The sequence below is a fragment of the Pagrus pagrus genome (genome assembly GCF_965226575.1).
Source record: "Pagrus pagrus genome assembly, chromosome: 15".
Taxonomy (NCBI): Eukaryota; Metazoa; Chordata; class Actinopteri; order Spariformes; family Sparidae; genus Pagrus; species Pagrus pagrus.
The window spans coordinates 5,880,280-5,901,643 of record NC_140199.1 but is presented as its reverse complement, the minus strand read 5'-3'; the positions used below and the strand labels follow the sequence as shown (position 1 = coordinate 5,901,643).

Here is a 21,364-nt window from a genome sequence, read left to right as displayed (position 1 = left end):
GAGACGTTCATGGGTGATACCTCCAGTACTCAGCAGAAATCACATAAGTAACAAAGTATCATGATAACTGATGCACTGGCAGCACGTTCAAGGCTTTAGACGCGTTAGCTAAGTGGGCTAAGCAATAATAATAGTGTTGTTAGTATTCACTCGATAAAGAAGCTAACCTAGATCTTCATGAATGAATGTTACTGTACCTATTGCTCTAAGAAAGAAGATTAGCCTCTTGTCAACATGGAAAACGGCTGTTTTCGGTTGAGTGACATGATGCGGAAGTCACGTATCACAGGGACCAGGAATAACATGGATAATGGATAAGAAAAAAAAACGTGTTCAGTTTTAGCTTCAATGAGTCAAAGGCATTAATAGAGTCAGTGGAAATTGTCTCAGGGTATTTTCAAAAGGCTAACATTTGTGATAGCTTCTCTAACAGGCTAGTGTTCGTGTTGGCTAACATCTGTGTTAGCTTTGCAACAGCTACAGTTTGAGTAGCAATTTAGGACGGGGTCTGTGATATCATAACTGAAGAATTTCTCCAGTGAGGATGGTTCTGCAAATGCTTATTTCCTATTGGAAACATATTTTTATAATGCAAAAAAATCCAAAATGTCCTTCTAAACTGATATAATAGATATATTCCGACTTTGGAAGTAAGCAGGGCCCTGGTGACGGATATATACCTCTTAATTTAAAATCTTTCTCTTCCCAAACCATGAAACTAATTGTTTGATGTAATACCTTGGCATCAGTGAGTGTTGTTGTGTTAACTCATGGCTGCACATCACAGGATTTCTGGGATCTCTCCTATTGCCATTTGGTGCTGCCAACATGTCCAGTACAGCGATAAAAACAGAATAATCTCCATCATTATCTACTCAACAGATTTGAAGGCTGAAGTCAGAATTTATTTTCTTGGTATAACATCCAGTATACCCTCTCCACTCTACCAGAAATCCCACTTGGTTTTCAATATCCCATTAAGTCCAGAGATGTCTGGATGTGTACAGCTGATGGTCTCGGGCAATAGGTCCTGCAGTGCAACGCTTTAATAGACTCCAGCAGAAGCTTTGGCAGAAAGTCGAGCCAAGGCCGGGAATGAAACTGAGCCTGTCAACATTGGCAAAGGCACAAACAACCCACAGAAAAACTGTATCACCACACAAAATGTGGAGACAAATCCATTCATTCTGCCTTCCTACAACAGCAACTCCAGACACTGGCTGCACAATGGCATTGTTTCTGTTTGATGACTCTCTCAGTCTGTTTCTCTGTTAGCCTGTGAAAACATCCTCATTATCTGACCACACGAGCAAGGTGACGGCGAATAATGGTGCTTTGTCAAAACTGATCCATGCCCAAGGTATGGACTGACAATGGAGGATCTCAGAGTCTCGTCTTTATAAAGCCACACAGCTGTTCCCCCTCCCTTCTGTACACAATCAAACCTCTGCCATTCAGTGCCACAAACCAACAAATGCTGCCTTTGTTTTAGCTTGACACCATTGTTTTTGTCTTCATAAAGATTTCTCTTCTTTGGCACAGATGCTTTTTTGTTTGGTTTCCAAGCGAGCTGTGTCGTTTTCCTCTTTTTTTGAAACAATGATTCTCACTCATATTTGATTTTTCTTCTCCCTTCTCTTGTGCAGGCACCCAGATCCACATGCATCCCCTTTAAAGAGTCGATATGAGAGTACAGTGCGTACCGATGTTAAACTAATAGTACATTTTTTAAGAACAATTATTCTACTTTATTATTACTATGAAACAGTTTTATGTTCAGAAGCTATACCCTGAGAATTACAATTGTCTTCTCTTGTACAACCCTGATTCCAACCCAATCACCAGAATAAATGTTTGCCAAGTTCTTTCCGCAAAATCAAAGATAAGTTCAAATCTAACATATCTTTATTGTGCAACTTTACGTTTGTCCAGGTTGAATTTCCTATTTCTCTCTCGCCACAACGCTGCATGGTTTTGGTCGCCATAAAAACAGCTGGAGATTGTTTGAATTCCCGTAATAAGCACCAACTTTTCGTCAACACAAAAATGGCTGCAGATGATCCGACTTCTTGTAACAAACACCCAATTTTGGTCAACACAAAATGGCTGGAGACGGTCCAGCCTCCCGTGACAAACACCCAGTTTTGGTCGCCAATAAAACCACTGGAAGTCTCCCCGCAGAGTCAAACTGCAGTCGCCCGCTTAAAAGCATTGTGGCATGTAAAAACACCACCACCTTCCCCTATAACCCCCGGTGTGAAAGTCCAACAACAAGCATATAATGTGAATGTGATGCCATATCTGGTACAAGTCTCAACCTTGGACGTATCTGTGGTTTGTGGAAACGTTGACTGCTAACATCACATCCTGGTTCCTTGGCTGGGAATGATACTGCATGGGCTCAAGAACAATTATAAAGCTGTTGTCAGTAAACAGAGTTCATTTGCGAATGATTGCATTCTGTTTTTATTTACGTTTCACTCAGCATCCCAACTTTTTTGGAACCGAGGTTGTGTGTGGCTGCGAGGGAGAGTCCTTCCAACCAGATGTTGGCAGTGTCATTGTTGACACTGTGCACACCCTGCTGTCGGCAGCAGTAAATGGTTAATCATCTCTGAAAAAATGCAATCTGTTTCATCTTTTTGGTATAAAATCCAAGGTCAAAGCTCTGAGAAAGATGGGAAAGATAGCAGACACTTCAAACTGACCTCAAAACCATGTTTTGGTTCGGCAGGAGCACACAGGGAAAGAGAGCGGGAGAAAATGGAGAGACACGCCTGGGAGAAAAAGCCGCACACGCAAGAGATACAAAGACAATCTAAAAATGTATCATGCATTAAAACCTAAAACACTTCCATATGTTAAATAACTTGTGAAATACTTTGCTGTGTGGAAAAAGCTGAAGCAGCAACCCGCTGAACTGAAGTGCAGCACCCCCTGTTGACGTAATATCTCCCCACACCGGCTGTATCTGTGTTTTATCTTGTCTGTAGTTAAGAGTCAAAGACACGATGAGGAGTGAGTGTGATAATTACTGGCTGAGGTAAGTTTAATAGTCCTAAATAGCATTGTGTACATTATAATGTTCCCATTATGTAAAACACTGGCCGGCCTCACCTCACATACAGCAGATACAACATCAAAAGAAGGGGGTAAACTGGATTACAGTAAGATGTGGAAAATATGCAGTTAAATTAAATACTAAACCATAAAGAACAGCAAAAAGAAAAAGAAAATACAAGTGCAAAATGTATTAAACTGCCTGATTGCAGAAGTTACACTCTTCTTCTCATCTGTCTACTAAGAATTCACACAGCAAACCAAACTGTGGATTAGGGCTTTAAATGACCTCAGCCAAGCAGCCGGCACTCCTCATCCCTCCCTGCCTGCTCCTCCTCCTCCTCCTCCTCCTCCTCCTCTCTTCCCTCTCTCCCTCCTCTTTTTGGAGCAGTGTCGTCCCCCGTCATCTTCAGGTCATAATGTAACATGACACCAGCGGTTGCAACAAGGCCGGCCGGCCAACCCGAGCGTTTAAGACCAATGAATATCATTTGCTCCCGGTAGGTTCCCTGGCGCTTTCAGACACTACCACCGCCAGACTGAATCAGCGTTCGCGCCTGTCATGTCTCTGACGTGATAGAACACACGCGGACAACACACACACACACACACACACGCACGGACGCACGACAGGCCAGAAAAACACACCCCCACACATGGTTCATATACTGTACAGGCGCACGGACGGAGCTGCACCGCGGCCTGCGACGTGCACAAACGCTTTCAAAAAAAGAGGCTCGGTTCAGAGGACAGGCATCAACACACACTACTGCGCACACACACACACAGGATATTGTCAGCCTCCAGAGACCACTTTGTTGTTTCTGATGCTTCTGTCATCCTCAATACGCTTCACGCTGCTCTTACAAATCCAGAGATTTCTCACATCTCACACTTCTCATGCCCTTTTAAAAAGAAAAACCAATGGCTTTCAAGGGTTATCACCATGCAAACCACATTAGGACCCTTTACAGGTGAAAGCAGCCTTGGTGAGATCCCCTCCCTCATTAGGGGGATTAAAGACGGGGCTGCCCTTCTCCCGGGTTAGAAACAACCACAGTAGCCCCCTCGCCTCTCACCTCAGCTCTGGTTTCCTGGCTTAGGCTGCAGTTTAAATTCCCCCCTGCCTCTGAAAATGTCCTCCCTGGGGATCCCCGGGTCTTTGATCAGCCGCCCCCGATGGATGCACCCGTCCACCTCCCAACACACCCCTAACCCCACCCACCCTACCACTGGGGGGAATAAGAAGGCTGAAGGGGGTCAGGGGCAACGCTGCTGGAGATAAGAGAGAGGAGGCAAAGAATGAAAGGGGAGGGAGGTCTTGTAAAGATCAACTGGGGTTGGGTAAAGGGGTGGATAAGTGGGAGGGTGGGCTAATGAACCCCACTAATACCCCCTCCACACACACACACACACACATACACACACACATTTAAGTAGCCTAATTACCTGCCTGATCTGGTGCAATGGCAGCACCTGCACTGAGGGGTCAAAGCTCGCAGTTGGGATGTGCTAACAACCTTGTTAAGGAATACCTCATGTTAATGAGAGCTAATCATGCTGCGTACTTAGCTTCATGCTAATAGGGCAGCATGTGATCTTAAAAAGATCACTAGTAACGCATAGACCAGGCGATATCTTTTCATCTTGAAAGTAGCGCTGCGCTGGACGCTGGCTTCACAAGTCGGGTCGTACTGCAGGTATCAATCTGACACGACTGAATGTATAACACATGCATCCGTGCTCGGCAATTATAATCAGTACTGGACATGTGTGAGGCTCATTTGCATTGGCAAAACGTGGGTAAGGCAGAGCTGATTCGTACTGACCCACAGGAAAAACTAATAATTCAATGGTTTGAGCGACTCAAGTCTCATTTCCCTAAAAAGTAAGAGTGATTGGGTCCAGGCCTGTTTGGATTTCCTAATTCGAGTTCCTTACCTGTAAATCTAACACTGTCACTTAACTGAAACTAATCCCTCTCCATAGAGATGATTATAAAGCAGCTTTATTTATACAGTAGCTGTACTGTATATACGCAGGAAATCTATTCCCAGACATCCGAGATATCAGATCGTAGATACAGCAGCTCCCCAAACTGCTATCTAATCAAATTAACGTTTATTAAGATAAAATGATGCTCCGATAAAAATGGGAGTGTTTGACGAGAGCAAAGAAAAATCCTCGTCTCACTTCGAGAAAGAAAAGCAGAACCGCCTGAGGCCCAAAGCCGTGACCAAACACAAAGTTTTCAGAGGAAGTGATGAGGTAAAGTGGGGAAGAATTAGATAAGAAGCCAGTGTGACTCAGAAAGAGTATTGCAGGCAAAATATTTCCCCTTCACTGTGTGAAAGTGGCAGGTGAGCCAATTTGGACTGAATTATGTTGTGCATATAAGTCTGGAATTTGCACATAAAGCTCTGAAATGTGGAGAGAACTCAGGCACTTTCTGCTCTTAAGCCTTACCTTATCATACATTTATTCCTCATTACAATGCAGTCTCATGAATAATGATACAGCGCAGTAATCTACACTAACTACCTAAATTATGCTGACGAGAGAGATTATCTTCACACTGAGAAACACTTAATCTGAAGAAATGCTTTATTTCTCGAACATATTTCACACATGGATGCTGGGCACACTTTAAAGGAATAGTTAGAGAGAATAAGCATATTTCTTTTTTTTTAATATGCTTTTCTGGTTTAGAGTTAGATGAGAATTAACGGCACATAACCTCCTGTAAATGACAGTGTTTTTGTTTTTGCACATGGGTTGTTTAAGGATGAAACAAACAAGACATGACGTGTTAATTAGAGAGCTTCAGAGGTGCTGGTTAGCAGGTTTTAAACTAGCTAATTCCCCCATGATTTCCGCTGTTTATGCTACACTAAGGTAACCCAGCTGCCAGAGTGCCCGTTGACACAAAAATACGAATACATCTATTGTTTATTTTATATCTATGTGTGTAGAACAATGCCTTTAGTACATTTATATTATCAGGGTAAACAAGAAAACTGTAACCATGGTAACCCAAACTCAGTGCTCATGCTTACATCAACTGTATCGGGCTCAAGTCGTGTTCGGTTCGGGCTCAGGCTCGGTTACCACTCTCTCTTTCTCTGTTGGATTCAGATAGAGAAATTCAGTCCGCGCCACACTCAAGAGTCAACTGCTGCTTTAAGTAGCACATTTATGATCTTTTTTTCTTTCTTAGCTTCAACAAGGTCACTAATCTTCCTGGGGTCTTTGCAAACACAACAACAAAAAACACAAATTAAACTTGCAACATCAACAAGACAAGAAAATGCAATGCAAGCCAAAAAATAAGTTCAGAAAAGACATGAAAACTGTACACGTACAAAAACAGGCAACAGGACACACAATAGAAACAGGTGCTGCAGCATGCAGGTTTGGGGGTCCTTCAAAGATTGTACATGTTTTGTTTCAGGTATGATCTTTCCACACACACAAACATAGTGGAAGAAATGTAGTTTGGGGATAAAAAGAAGAGGGGATGAGTTTGCAGAAAAGAAACTAAACTAATGTGAGCTGGAGTGTGTTGAGATGAAGCTGTTGTCACTCTGCACATTAACATTAACTGCTGAACTCAGCAAGGCAACACAACTACAACGCTGACGCCAAAAGAAGTTTGTGAAACATAAATAAAACAGAATGTGATCATTTGCTAATCCTTTTTTACATATACTCAATTGAAAAGACACGTTATTCAATATTGTACCTATTTGTTTAATCTGCATCTCAAGCAAGTTGGGACGCGGGCAAAACAAAAGACGGGGAAAGTTGTGCAACGCTCCGAAAACATCTGTTTGGAAGGTTGCACAGGTAAACAGGTTCATTGGTAACAGGTGAAAGTGTCACGGTTGGGTAAGAAAGCGGCCTCCTGGAAAGGCTCAGTCGGTAAACACAGTTTGTTTGCAAATGATTTCATCCTGTTTTTATTTACGTTCCCAACTTTTCTATTTGAATCGGGGTTGTATGAAGCTTAAGTTATAGATCCAAAGAGAACTTGTTCAACATGCCCCTGCAGCATCCAGAAACAATCAAACCGTGCGTCCGAACTGCCCGGCTTAGGTCATCCTCTTCTGTAAATGGGCGCCTGCACTTAGTGTGGCCGAGTATAAACGTTCTGCATTTGATGCTGAGTGCTCGTTAAGGTCCTGGAGGTCAATTCATTTTCAAATGCCAACCATCTGCATTCAAACGGAGAAATTACACCCACATATCATAACATCGAGTTAGATGAGTCGTCTTAACGTATCTCCATCCCTCCAGCTTTGACGATGATGCCTCGCTAAACAGCTCTAAACAAACTCTCTCAAAGCCCTGATGAATAAGTGAAGGGATAAAAGCTACATCGATACCATTCTAACGCATTAACGTGGCAAATAAATAAATAAGTGGTGAGGGGGAGCGAGGGGGGGAGACGTTGCACATTCTTTTGTACACTGAATCTATCTTATCGGAGCGTGTAAAAATAGCTTGACAGAGGCTAATTGTGCTCGTTGCTGAATAATGGATCACAGCGGAGAGGGCCTTCCTGGAACTGGGGCGGGCACGACTGTTCCCTGCTGAACCTTCGGGTTCCTCTCCCTGCTTTTGCCTTCAGGTAAAAAATCTGCCACAACCCCACCTCCTCACCCACCCACCCCCCAACCCTCGTCTCTTCCTCCTGTTCATCTTCCTCTTCATCTCCATCTTCCTCTTTCCTCTGCTTTGTTAGCGAGCGTCCAAGAGTTTTTTTTTTTAAATGTTGAGACGCTGAAGCCAAACTGGGAAAAATCAGGACCAAAAACTTTTTACAGATGAGGATGGTAGCACATTTTTTGAGTTTCTTAAATTTGGTTTTTTATTAAATCTTTGATTACATCGAACAAATTGAACTTCTGATCATAACTTCTAACCCAAATTGTGGATTGGAAAATTGCTTTCGTGATCAAGGGGGCTTAAAATTTATTAAAATGCCTGTGAAATTTAATATTGCAGGGGCAAAAAATGGCATCAGTAAAGAGTAAATTTCTTCTGCTCACAAATTTCATTAAGGTGTCTGGGTCATTTAAACAAGTGTCTCCCGCAGGCCTCTGAAGGTTGTTCGTCAGAGCGTCTTCTCTGGTCCCAAAAAAACTCCATCATGTAGCGCAAAACGGCAGAAAAACTCACCACACACACCCGTGCAGCAATAAAATATAAATCAGGTGAGTAAAGGCATGTGTGTTTATGTGCCAACAACCAAATCTAATTCCTTTAAAACTGAAGAGGTGCTTTATTTGCTTTACATACACCATCAAAGTTACTCTCTCCTCTTATTGGTGTAGTTCAGGCCGTATAGCATGAAGTCAGATTTTTGTGTTTAAGTCAACGGAACAACAATTAAATTCGAAAGTTGTAGTTTCCCTAAACCCTGACAGCAAAAGAAAGGGAAAAAAAAAAAACCTAATCCTCTTACTCTGCACAACCCACGAGTGAGAATAAGGCTTTGTTGGTAAATACCCGTATCAAGTTTGTTGCCTCACATCTAATATGGCATCAAAGTTGTCGTCCATGTGACTGGGAAAGTTGAAAGCGTGAGGTTGCATCTTTGCATAAACGTCTTAGCCGCCATCGTCTCATCAGGGGAACGTGTGCAGCTGATGGAAGACTGCTTACACTTATTCCCCTCAACAACTAAAGGCTTGTTAAAAACTGCTCTCTCCCCCCCCACCCCGATCTGTCGTTTGAAAAGTGTGTGCAGCTAATGAATCACGCTCTCTGGGAAGTTAAAATAGTCTTTGCTGTCGATGTCAAAAAGGGAAAATGTAGTTGTTTTTACTTGAACTTCAGACTGACTCATATAAATCAATCCAAACATTTTGCAAAGAGAGGTCAAAAATCCAAAACGACTCATGTTCATCTTTGTTAATGAAAAGCTGACAGTTAACTGACAGGTGCCGTTCACCAAAAACAGTAAGATGTTTTCTTTTTTCTTTTGCAGAACTGCTGGAGCTTCTGATAAACTGCAGATAACAGCTGTGATAATCGATTTGACAGAAATAACATCGCTCAGACAGATAACTTTATCTTTCATTACTCAGATTTTACAGTCTCCGCAGCATAAATCAAGATAAACATCTCTGATAAGACGTCTTTGTTGAGCCCTGTATATCAGTGTCTCTTAATCAAACTAGAATATACTAGAAGACGGTTCGGACGAAATACGAAAAAGCAAACGTTGAAGTGAGCGTCCGCCGCTCGGGTCGACTCCTTTCATCATCCTGATAATTACAGAGCCCAATATCACTCAACTCCCTCATCCAACTGTCTGAAACACGAGTTGTGTTCACTGTCAGCTGCTTCTGCTGCAACAGAACAACAATCGCATGAAGAAAAGTGACGTAGTTTTAAAACATTGTCTTTAATCTGCCTGTCTACCTACCTACCTTATTATTTAGGAATAATTTATGTCAACTAAAAGTCTGCTCGTTCTAAGTAGCTCCATCAATCTTTGTTTGATTTATATGCTTGGTATATTCTATATTTAAGAATTCATTTAATTTAATTTTAGCACACTGGGAAACTTCCTAATGAGTTTTATAGGAAATACAACTACAAATACAGATACTTGTGTAGAAATAGACTCTGGTGTACTGTTTCAAGTACTGATTTAACTTCTTTACTTATAAAAGTGAGACAGTACAGGCTCTGACATGTACTCAGAGTAAAAAGTAAGCTAACTGAAGCTCACATCATATTATTATATTTTAAATACTATTAAATATTAAAGGTAGAATGAGTAGGGTTTGTCCCAGCTGTTCCTAAACGCACCATAAAAATAACTGATTGTTGAGTCTCATTCCCAGGACGTCAAATAAAGACATTTTTGTGTTGGTAACGCGTCCCGAGCAGCAAAGAATTGAGAAAATAAAAAAATCCAGGCAGATATGAGACACTAACACGCCTCTTCTCCCCACTCCCGTCTCCCTCTCTGTCTGTTTCTGTCTTTTTATGTAATTTCTTGTGATGCTGGGAAGGCGGCGTGCAATGATGCAAAATAAAAATAATCAATAACAGAAAGTACAGAAAACAGAAGTTGTCAGGAAAACTACAGATACCGGAAAAATTAGTACAGTAAGTATTTGTACTTTGTTACTTCCCACCTCTGGTATTATAGTATGATATTTAAAAATATATATATAATAAAAGATAATATAAGTGTACCAGAGAAGCTTTCAGCCTGAAGACAGTCATATTTTCCACTTTGTGCTGCTCTCATGCTCCTCAGTTCATTACGCAAGCGGCTCGAGTCCAGCCAGGGCTGGTCAGTTGTCCATTTATTTGTCCATAAGGCCTGATGGGAGAGGAGACCACTCTTATCAATATTTCATATAATCATATGATGCTGCGTTTGGTCAATCTGCCCTTTATGGTCTCATGCTATCTTAAGCTGAAGCCGTCAGTACTTAGGGCCACAGAGGAAATCAATGGGCAGGATAACATCAGTGGCCTGCTGGTTACTGTAAGTTCAGCATGACTATGTTAACGTTTCCTGTAATGTTGACATCACAATGCTGTTATGACCCACTGAGGGCAAATTTTAGAAACAGCAATATGTCTTTAATGGTGCCCGGGAGGCTATAGAGCCTTTTAATGTTTGGCAAAAGAAAAGTTCTGCCTGTCTTATATTTTATGTTTACACCGAGTTCTTTGCTGCAGTATTTTTCACTTTTAATGTCCTCATGTTATCGTGTTTTCTGTTTTTTTTACTGCCTCGTGTGTGCGTAGTGTAGGTTATTATATAAGATCTTAAGAGGAGGAAGAAACCTCTGCCTTACTTTTCCCATATAACCCACATGAGCTGTTTGGGTGCATCCTAATGCTACCTGACATTTCTGAACTGTTTTAATATTCCAATATTATGATCAACGGCTCGTAATGCAGCCTGCATGAATAATTTCAATGCATTTGGTGCAGGCCTGATTATTTGAAACAAGTCCTGTTCTGGGCTTGCAGGGAGCCGGCGGATCCAAAAACACCATTAGCCAGGTGGTATCCCATGAATTAAAAATAGCCGAACACAGTTTTCCAGTCAGGCTGCTTCGCTGCCCCCCCTAACCCACCCGCCTTCCTCCTCCGCTCCAACTTATCTCCACCTCCCCCCTCCACCCTACACAGTAGTGTTTCGTGACAGAAGGCCGCCTTCCCTGCAACCTGATGAAGAAATCTGCCGGAATGAAAAAAGAAAGAAGGGGAAAGAAAGAGGAGGAGAAAAAAAAAATCTGCCAACTGATCTGGACACAGATACATGACCCACATACCCTCTCCCTCGCCCCACCCATCCCCCCGCCGTGCTACGGCTGTCATCCGAGGATGTTTTCACAATGTTTTACCATCCAATTTTTTTGGAGTGTACTTCGGGGACGTGTGAATTAGATGGCAAACGGGGAGAAAATGTGGCACAGACACCTCGGAGGAGCTGCGTTAGCGAGCTGTCACGAAGCCCGAGACGGCGCCCGTACCCCCCACCGCCAGAGCCGCTCCATAAAAGGTTGAATTAACATCGAGGTTAGCCTCAACTCAATTCACATCAACTGGTTCCCGCCGCCAAGGACTCGAGGACTTGTTCTAATAAAACATCTCCATTTAAAGCCTGTGGCTGGATTCATCTCTGATTTATGTTACATAGGTGGCCTTACATGCCAATGAGCAGCAAGAAAGAAAGAAAGAAAGAAAGAAAGAAGGAAGTAATTGCAGGAAGACAGCCAAAGGAAAGGAAGTTAAAGAAGAATAGGAAAGTAAAAGAAAGAGGTAAAGAGGAAAAAGTATGAAAGCTGAAAAATAAAAAGGATGAAAGCAAGTTATTACAGACAAACGTGAAAAATAAAAAAGAAAGAAGAGTAAGGAAAGATGAAAGACGAGGGCAAGAGACTTACAAAGGGAGGGCAAAAGAAGAAGGGCAAGACACGGGAAGAAGAAGAAGAATTGAGTCTGTGGGGAAAATGAAGGAATGTCGAGAAAGAGTGACAGAAAAAAAAAGACTAAAAAACAAGGGAACAGACGAGACACTGCTCAGAAGCCGTGGCACTAAAATAGAAAGAAAGAAAGAAAGAAATGAAGAGATGGAGCACTGATGCGCCACCATAATGCAGCCTCCCAACAACACCCTGCATGCTCTTCACTGCCTGCTGTATATTTAATAGCCACTCCATCATTCTGCCTCCTTTCCTCCCTCTCTGTGTCTCCATCCCTCCGTCATTCCCCCGCTCATCCGCGGCCTGCCCAAGCAGATGGGGATTGTAAGGCTCGGTGGCGCATTCCAGCATCGCAATCTGTCTCCGCGTGCTGCGCTCCCATCCAGGGGAAGAGAGGCCGGAGTGTTTCCCACATTGCGCGCCACATATGCGGAGCCTCAGCTTGTGCCAGTGTTAGGGAAATAAAAATCAGCGGAACGGCTTGGAGTGGCAGCATGTCAACAGAGACAGACAGAGGGAGATAGGGGAATAACTGTTGGGGAATTAATCAGTTGGGAATGCTTTTTTTTTTTTTCTTTCCTGCGTGGGTGAGAGTAGCTGCGACGGAGGCCAAGTGGAGAATTAAATTTACACCATTACAAACATGTTTATCTTTATCCCTATGCTCTGTGGTGTGGGGGTAAAGTCTGTGTGACGCCAGTTCAAAGTATTGTCACATTTAACCGTGTCACAAACTTATCTCCCTCTGCGGTTTTTCGTTGTTGTTTTTTTTCCTCTTGTCTGTCATTGGAATAAATAAACCACCAGGAAATAGTCTGGACAAAATAAAGTAAAGAGTATGTGAGGTGAAGAATGACCTCTTAAAAAAAGTGAATAACAGAGTGTCAAAGGTCAAACCGACTGCCGCTACGACTTTTACTTTTGTTTGATTTTATCTGAATGAAGTTTTTTTACTTTCCAAAACTCCCCCTGCGATGAACTTGTTTAGTTAAAAGCGCTTCATAAATAAATTTGTCTTGACTCAACTCGCCCTCTGGGTAGCGTCAACACATCATTTCCATATTCACCTAGTTGTGTCAGTCACTCATCCTCAACAAAACAGCCTTTTCCAGGTCGGAGAGATGCTTCACTTGCAATTTTCAAAAGTTCAACGCAACCCAGAAGAAGGAGTGAGAGAGAAAGTAGGAGGGGGAAAAAAAGCAGCCTGTGAGGTGGCGACTCTTGACACTGACAACTCCCCCAAAAAAACTTGGTGGTGTGAGGCAAAAAAAAAAAATTAACGACACCAGACAATAAATTTTTCATTCAGCCTACACACCCAAGGTGAAATAGGCGAGCTGCAGCTGCAGCGTGACGTGTAAAATGTGTTTGGATCTGGCCTGCTGCAAACACTGCCGAGGAGCCCATGAAAGATGCATGGAGCCACTGGAGAGGTATAAAGAATTTAGAGATATAAAGGATATATGACAAATAAATCAGGATGCAAATCTCACCGGGTGCCACTGGGAGTTCTCCAATGAAAACGGCCTAAATAATTGACGAGGAAGAGGAAACATTTCATCAATGAGAAGAGCGGTGAAAAATGCTCTTCCCTCCATTTTTTCAAACCTTTCTTAGGGGGCTCTTCTAGTCTTTTAAAAAATGACAAAGCGGAAGAGAAATCCAGTGAAAGAGACGACTGCGAGTACATAAAGACGTCTTTGAAAAGCAAATTCTTAAACAAATGCTTGCAAGCTTTTCAAAATCATGGGGGAGAGGGGTTCAGAAGCTGCAAGAAATGAAAAAAAAAAAGTCACTGCAGGGTATGACGGAGGAAGAAAACGTAAACCAGAATCCAGTTGCACATTTTCCTGGACGCCATCGTGAAATGCCACCGCTGCTCCGACATCTCCATCTCCAGAGCATCCTTCTCACTCACCTCCACCCGTGCGTCAGCTTTTATTTAACTTTTCCTAAACAAAAAGCTGCTCATTCTCTCTCTGGATGTTTTCTTTCACTTCTTTTCAGTTTCTCCATAACTTTCAACTCTCTTCAACAATCTTTAGTTTATTACTCGATTCAAATCTCCAAACAAACAAGTTACATATTTAAACTCTGTTGTTCTCAGCAGAAAAAGAGCAGACGAGGAGGAAAAAAAACTTTACATAATGACTCCGTCTTGCCAGTTCAGACAGACGCTCCACATCGAGAGAGAGGGAGGGGGTGAAAAACTATTCTAACGGGAACTCATCACCATGGTGTCACCAGGGATACTGGCTCCCCGTAGATGGGGCTCATTGATTAGAGTTGGAGCTCACCCCAGAGTCCCTGCAATCATTAAACACTGTAGGTTTTTTTTGGGAGAGGGGAGAATGAGAGCCCGGGGAATTGTGGGAAGGACTCAGAGGTCATATTCATTAAGAGGTTGGAGGCCCTGTTCAGAGTCCAAACTGTATTTCTCTGCCTTTCATCCACCTCCATGACATCACCGCTGAGACACTTTCTGGATAACCTTCAGAGGTGGAAGACGTACTGCGATCCTTTTATTTAGGAAAAGTGGAATTACTTTGTTGTAAGTTCAAGTTAAGTAAAATTACCATCAATATTAGTATGAAAAGTAAACGTACTGACTTTTTATTATATTATTCTGTTTAATACACGTAAAAGTGTTTAAATATTGTAGATTTTCATGTGGAGCAAATTATAGATACTTTATACACTACTGGGTAGATAAGTACTACAGTGCTGCATCATATCGTATGTTTTATATATAAAAAGTAACTAGAAACTAAAACTATTTAACCTCTCAGATGTAGAAGAAATGTGAAGTAGCATAACATAGAAATACTTAAGTATGTCAAAGATGTACTTAGTATTTGAGTAAATGTACTTAGTTACTTTCCACCACTGAGCCTGTAACTGATGCTGTATAAACTTTCCTGCTGTTTCACAGGACAGAAACAAACTTCACTTAGGATTTAAAAGTCATCCCCGAACAACTTATTTGTGAATTACAGCACACAGCCTGCACCCGCTGAAGCCACTCACACTTGTTTTCAAAAGCATTTTTCTGACATTAAATGTTCACGACTAAATAACAATCAAATCGGAATAAAAGGAAACATCTTTAGGTATTCAAAAACTCAAAACATCGGCCATAATTTGTTTCATCAAGACTGTCAGAGTGTGGTTTGATCAGTTTTGATAGACAGTGAGCGAACACCACCACCACCTCACACTTTCATTCAAACTTTGCTGAATCCTGATTGGTGCGCAGAGGTATGTGACATCACCAACTGAGTCCCGCCCACTTGAAACCGGTGACACAACCACAGAGAAAAACAGAAAATCTCTCATGTGAGAAAACAAAAACCTGTTCTAACTTTGGCATTAATATTGTGTGTTCATGTCTAAGCCCATCGCTTACAGTTTGAAACGCTGGCTTATTACTTCTACTTGTCACGGATGAATAATCGAACTAAAGAAAGTTATGGCATCAAATAATGTTGCTTAAATAATTGAATAAAAGATGACTGAAATTTTTAAAAGGTTTTTCCTGTGATTCCTCCAAAATTAAAGACAAATGGAAAAGTCATAAAGAATTTTCACAGTTAAATATGAAGAAATAAACATGTCTCCCTCTACAGCTCCTCAGTCAGCAGCCACCAGACAGTTTGCACTTAGACAATCAGATATTTGTTCAGGTTTGTCTTTAAGGCAACGTAACTGAAAAACTGGACAAATATCAAGCAGCTCTTTAACACATGCATGTGCCAGGTCTAAACACCGCAGGGTCTGGAAACATTGTCGGAAAGTCCAAATGAAACACTTAAACAAAAATGAATTTATAAATGTATAAATAGATGTGAACAGGCCACATCACAGGGTCAGCAGATTGGGTTTACTTTGCAGTTGTATGACAAAAACCTGTTTTCGCCCGTGTCTGGTTGTTGGTTTGTTTGTCAGCCGGATTACAGAAAAACTACTCAACAGATTTCCACAAAGCTTGGATGGAGGACGGGTCTCGGTCCAGAATAGATGCATTTAACGTTTCTCACTTCCTTTAAACATTGCATGATGGTGCGTATTTTAACATTTTCATTAACCTCTCAGGGATCCTTATGGAAAAACATCTTAGGTATTGAGCTGGTGCATCTATGAGTGGGAACAACCTGCTGTGGATCCATCTATACATCCAGATCTGGCAGATAAAACTTTGCTTTCAAAGGCTCCATATAAATAAAAGTTATTATTTCCCTTCACTTAGTCAATATTTATGATTTAAGACCATATGGACGTGCTTTTAAAGGTATATAATTTACCAGGCGATGCTTAAATCAAAGACAGCAGCAGCATGTATAGATATAGACTGAACACATTTACAATTAGCAAAAGATCAATGACAAACCAGGCAGAAGAGAAACAGGGCTGACAGTAGAGAAGAGGAAAGACGAGGAAGCCTTTCCGAAAGAGAAAACCTCTCTTCAGCTTTAACACGTCTCTCTGGTTCTGCTCTGCCTGAGTCGTCACAACAGAAGTTGGCTCAGCGCAGAGTCCTGAATGGTCTGTCAGCCTGAGTTAAACACAGGTATGCTTATGAGCTGACACGGCCGTGTTGTGACAAACGCGTGAGCTCAGTGTCACATCTCATACTATAGAGTGACTGACACAGCAAAGAACATATACTCACCGCTTGACACAGCCTGTCTACACCCTTTACGTTTAAAATGCGGTGGACTTGAGCAGATCCAACGTGTCCTCGGATGTGGAGCGGTCTCATCACTTGTAAGTCAGATTGATGTGGGTGAGGGATCTGCATGTTGCTTAAAATGAAAGATAAACTCAAAAGATTTTACACATTGAGATCAGTTTATACGTCGTGAGTGTTACTCAGCCTGTGAAAACAGTTGTAAAAATGTCTCCTGCGGCTCTGAAGGAGCTTTGTCAAGTGAAAAAAAACAACAACACTGGTGATGTCATCAGGGTTATCTCGGGCAAAGAGGCCACACAATCCATTATTAACAGAGAGCATGCATTACAAACAGGGTGCGTGGAGTAGGAAACACATGGAGGTTTATATATATTTATAAAAAATTGCTATTACAGGAAATGATAGTTCTGAACTTGACCCTTAAAATTAAGTGTATCTGCTTTAATACTTTGAGTTCATTTCAGAGCCTGTACTTTTATTACTTTTACTTGAGTATAAAAGTTGAATCAGTACTTCTATTTTTTTTTACCAGAGTCTATTTTTACACAAGTATTTGTACTTCCTGAAGAATGTGTGTACTTTTGGCATATTTTCCTGTGTCTTGCATGTACAACAACAAAAATGTCTTCAAAATCAAAACTAATTTAACAAAAAGACACAAGAAAAACAAAAGCACATGAACTGTGCTACCTTGAAGAGTGTGTCGTTTTGCATGTCTTTGCAGCTTGTGTGTGTGTGTGTGTGTGTGTGTGTGTGTGTGTGTGTGTGTGTGTGTGTAGACCCGTTCCACTCTGCCTGTGTGAAAGAGGGGCATGGGTGGCAGGGCTACCTTGAAAAGGAGACGAGAGGAACTTCCTCTCCTTGGAGCGGGCACAAAGCAGCAGGCGGCGGTGTGTGGGAGGGGCAGGATAGCGGGTAGACGGGGTGAGGGCCAGTGCCAGGGGCGAGGGTCTTTGTGTGTTTTGTTAGCGGTGGCGGCACCCCTCAGGTCCGGTGGACACACGCCTGGTTCATTCGACGACAGCTTTGTCTGCGCTTGGAGGGCAGCCATGAGCCAGGCGCGCAGGTTGTCGTGACAACAGAGCAGCGGGGACAAACAGAGGCATTGACACACGCACTCACAGAGATGAAGATGAAAATTGGTCAAGACAGTCATAACAAGTAATGTTTCAAAAAAAAGGCATGAGCTTGTCTGACAAGAATGCTAAATGTTTGAACTATTTGCGATGGATCATGTGCCATATTTTGATAAGTTACTACAAGAAGAGTAAAAGTTTGGATATGAAGAAGTTGGCTTTTCCTAATTTAAGAGTTCCTCCAGATATAAAGCAGAACACAGCATACTGTACGTGGACTGATGTCGGTCTTTTAACATCGTAGATTTGTGTGCATTAGTCTGCCTATGTCTGTCCAACCACTTGCCTTTGAACCCCATTCACCTGCAGCAGCCGCACAAAGGAATGTGTTCGCCTGCGCTCCTCTCCAACCCTTGTGCATCTTTCAACCCTAAACTATGCCAGGATCTCGGAGAAACAGAGCATCCGTTGACAGCAGGCGCTCCTCCAAAGACATGCTTCTCATGCCCTGCGGAGGCCCCCCTGTACAGGAGACTCCCTCCTCGCCAAGCCCCCTCCGACCCTCGCTCTCTCCTGCAATCAAAGACAGCTTCATTATCTGCTGACTAATTTCGTGCCTGCCCCCAAGACGACTTCCAGGTAATGGCAGTGCAGGTTTACCCTCCTCCCCTGCACCTCTCCAGAACAGCCGCTCTGAGACTTTGAGGCCACAAGGCTGAGTCCCCCCCCTCCCAACAAAGGGCTCTCTCAGGGGCTTGGGGCCTGTGTTGTGTCCCCCCCCCCCCACCTGCACAGAGAGGAGAGGGAAGGATCAGGGAGGAGGAGGGGGGGCGAGTTGAATCTTGAATCTCAGCAGCAGGAGAGGAGCCAGCACTGGGACAGGCAGTGATACAACATTTGAATGCCCCGACCGGGGACACACCGTCGTGCCTCTCCAATTAAATTATCCAGTCCACAATGGCGAGGCCTCGAGAATTGACACCTCCATTGAGAGTGTGTCAGCAGCTTTGTGGGGACCGACAATTTCCATCTCTGCAGAAATAGATTTGCTCCCAAGGGGAGCAACAATAGCAGGGCAATCCTTCTAATGCTCGTTTTTGGGAGGAAAATAGGGATGAGAGCTGGGGATTTGGAAGGTTTACTTACAGGGACCGAGGGAATTCTCGTTTGGAAGTGATAATATATTTGAAGCGTCTTTGACAAAAAGCAATGTGGGATGAATGTGTTGTTTTCTCACTTGTAAGCCAAACTCATCCTCAACATTGTGACATTTTGGAATAAATTGCCCTTTTTTTTTTTTTGCTCGTGCAAAGGCTGAGTGATTTGAGCAATTTAGCAAGTTTCCCAGGGGCAGTGTTGGTGATAGCCAGAATTCATTAAATTCTAGCTATGTCTTAAACGAGCAGAAGAGTCAAACTGCTTCTCACGGATTGTCAGTTTGAATGTTTCCATTCACAAAACATGTGAATCGCTAATTTTACTCATCCCTATGACTTATTTAAAACCTGATAATATGTATTTTTCACAGAGACAGTGACAAACTTGGTGCATCAAAGGAGGAAAAGTTACTTTTACCAGGTATGGACATAAATAAAGCCTCTTTTTTTCAAAGATGTGAACTCAACTGATGGAAAACATCACATTTTTTTGCACATTCAACATTTAAGATCAATGTCGGGTGAGGCCGGACAGATTGTGAGAAATGAGAGAATGACATGTGACACATCCTGTATTTACATCGGACACACCTTGTGGCCCACTGTTTCAAGACGACACCCTCATTTTGTGTATCAAAAATGCCGTTGACATGAGGTGTCCACAAAATCAAAAACCCATCTGTCACATAGCAGCTCAGTGGGCACACCGCACACGCATCTCCAGCTACAGATGTAAGCATCCAACGGTGGTAAAGCACCGACTGCTGATTCCCACAGGGTGAGTTTGGAAAACACCAAACCTGACACCTTTTAAAGTGAGCAACACCAACTGTCACATCTGCATAGTTGTCATCTTTTCAGCAAGGAGCACAGAGGAGCAAGTGGGTGTCCGACTGTCCGACAGGGACCGCTGTTCTCATCCAGTTCCTCTTCCAACTGTCAACACTTTCAACGTGACCGTGAGGCCTCCGCAACATCCTCCAACAAACAGACGACACAGATGTTCAACCCAGTCGGTAAAATAAAAGTTGGCAATGTACGTTTCTGCAAACCACGGATGAGTCGAAACTTTTTATTTCTTAATGCAACTTTACGTATTTTATGTTTTGACAACGCTGGCACATGACAGGTCAGAATGGCTGAAGCCCCCCTCTGTCTCCGCTCTTCTCTTTTATCAATCTTCAGAGAAACCTCAGCGAGTCTTTCACCTCTGCCCACATAAAGACGCAGTTGTTCTGTTTGACTCAGTCAATACAAAGTGAATATGATGGACAAAGGTACATGGATAATACGTCTGTCTTCCTTCTCAGCACTAAGTGGATGCTGCTGAAAAGGTGAGCCTTTATGTCTGACCCCAAGAGACTGATACGAGATTGTGTGCCTGTGCCTGTGTGTGTGTGTGTGTGTGTGTGTGTCTGTATCACTGCAATGTTTTGCCCACAGCCTGCAGTACCTGGCAGCCTGGAGACATGACGGTTTATCATGTTTTCTTCCCAAGCATAGCCAATTTGTCTGAAACCTCTGAGCCAATTTTATATTTCCAAGCGGCGTTATCAACGGGGGAAAACCAAAATGCCTCTAGATGCAAGCGGACAGACCAACAACCAATCCAAACAAATGTGTAATGTAGCTAGTTAGCATGATAGCACAATATGCACAGCTCAAAGCACAGCTCGATAGCTTGTTAAAGTGACAGGCACTTAAAACAGAGCAGTGAGACAGGGGTGAATAGAGGTACTGCAGCAATGGGCAGTAGGCTATGTGAAAAATTGTGTTTTTTGAACATGAATTTCTTAATAAGACGCCCAAAACAAAAGTATGAACCTGAAAATGATTATAATATGGGACCTGTATGACTGTGTGCTTGTGTTAAAGGACTGATGGGTGTTTTCATTGGGACAGAAGTGTTTTGTAACAGCTGACGTGGGTCCAGCAAAGTGTCAGGATGTGACAACCAGCTGCGTTATGTTTCCGACAGGGAGAAACTCGACGAGAGATTATTTTGTCATCAGGTGCGATGAAAATCATTGATTGGTATGAGTTTAAGAGTCCAACATTACAGCTGCGCTATTCCTGGTTCTCGCTGCTACATGTGAGTTTATAAAGAAAAAGTTACGCCAACAAAACATCGAGCTTGTCATAGCAATCCCAACAGGATTAACCAGAATCTGGCTGTGAATCGAGACGGAAAACATTCAGAGTGTTGTTAAAATCGAGGCTGAAATCTCCCCGTTTACGCTTTAAAAGTTATTTTTCCCACAAGGCAAACTTCATTAGAGACATGCAGAGGTGACTGTGTTTTTGATCCCTTGGAGACAAAAGATTGAAAGAAAACAGGCGTGTTTGTGTTGCAGGTTGTGGAAGTGAATCAGGGATCCTTGAGCTGAAGCTTTAACCCCCGGCTGGCCCAGAGAG

At 42.6% G+C, this 21,364-nt stretch overlaps 1 protein-coding gene across 2 annotated transcripts in view; it reads right to left on the bottom strand.

Annotated features, from left to right (window-relative positions):
* meis1b (Meis homeobox 1 b) overlaps window positions 1–21,364 on the bottom strand; it is a 222,402-nt gene that overhangs the window by 126,242 nt on the left and 74,796 nt on the right. Inside the window, exon 1 of one of the 2 annotated variants that reach the window (XM_084375045.1) lies at window positions 10,276–10,320. The exons of the other annotated variant lie outside the window; for it this stretch is intronic. Coding sequence (XP_084231171.1) covers window positions 10,276–10,305 — 30 coding nt within the window. The 5' untranslated portion in view covers window positions 10,306–10,320. Of the gene's footprint in view, window positions 1–10,275; window positions 10,321–21,364 lie in introns of those variants that run through there. 2 annotated transcript variants of the gene reach the window in all.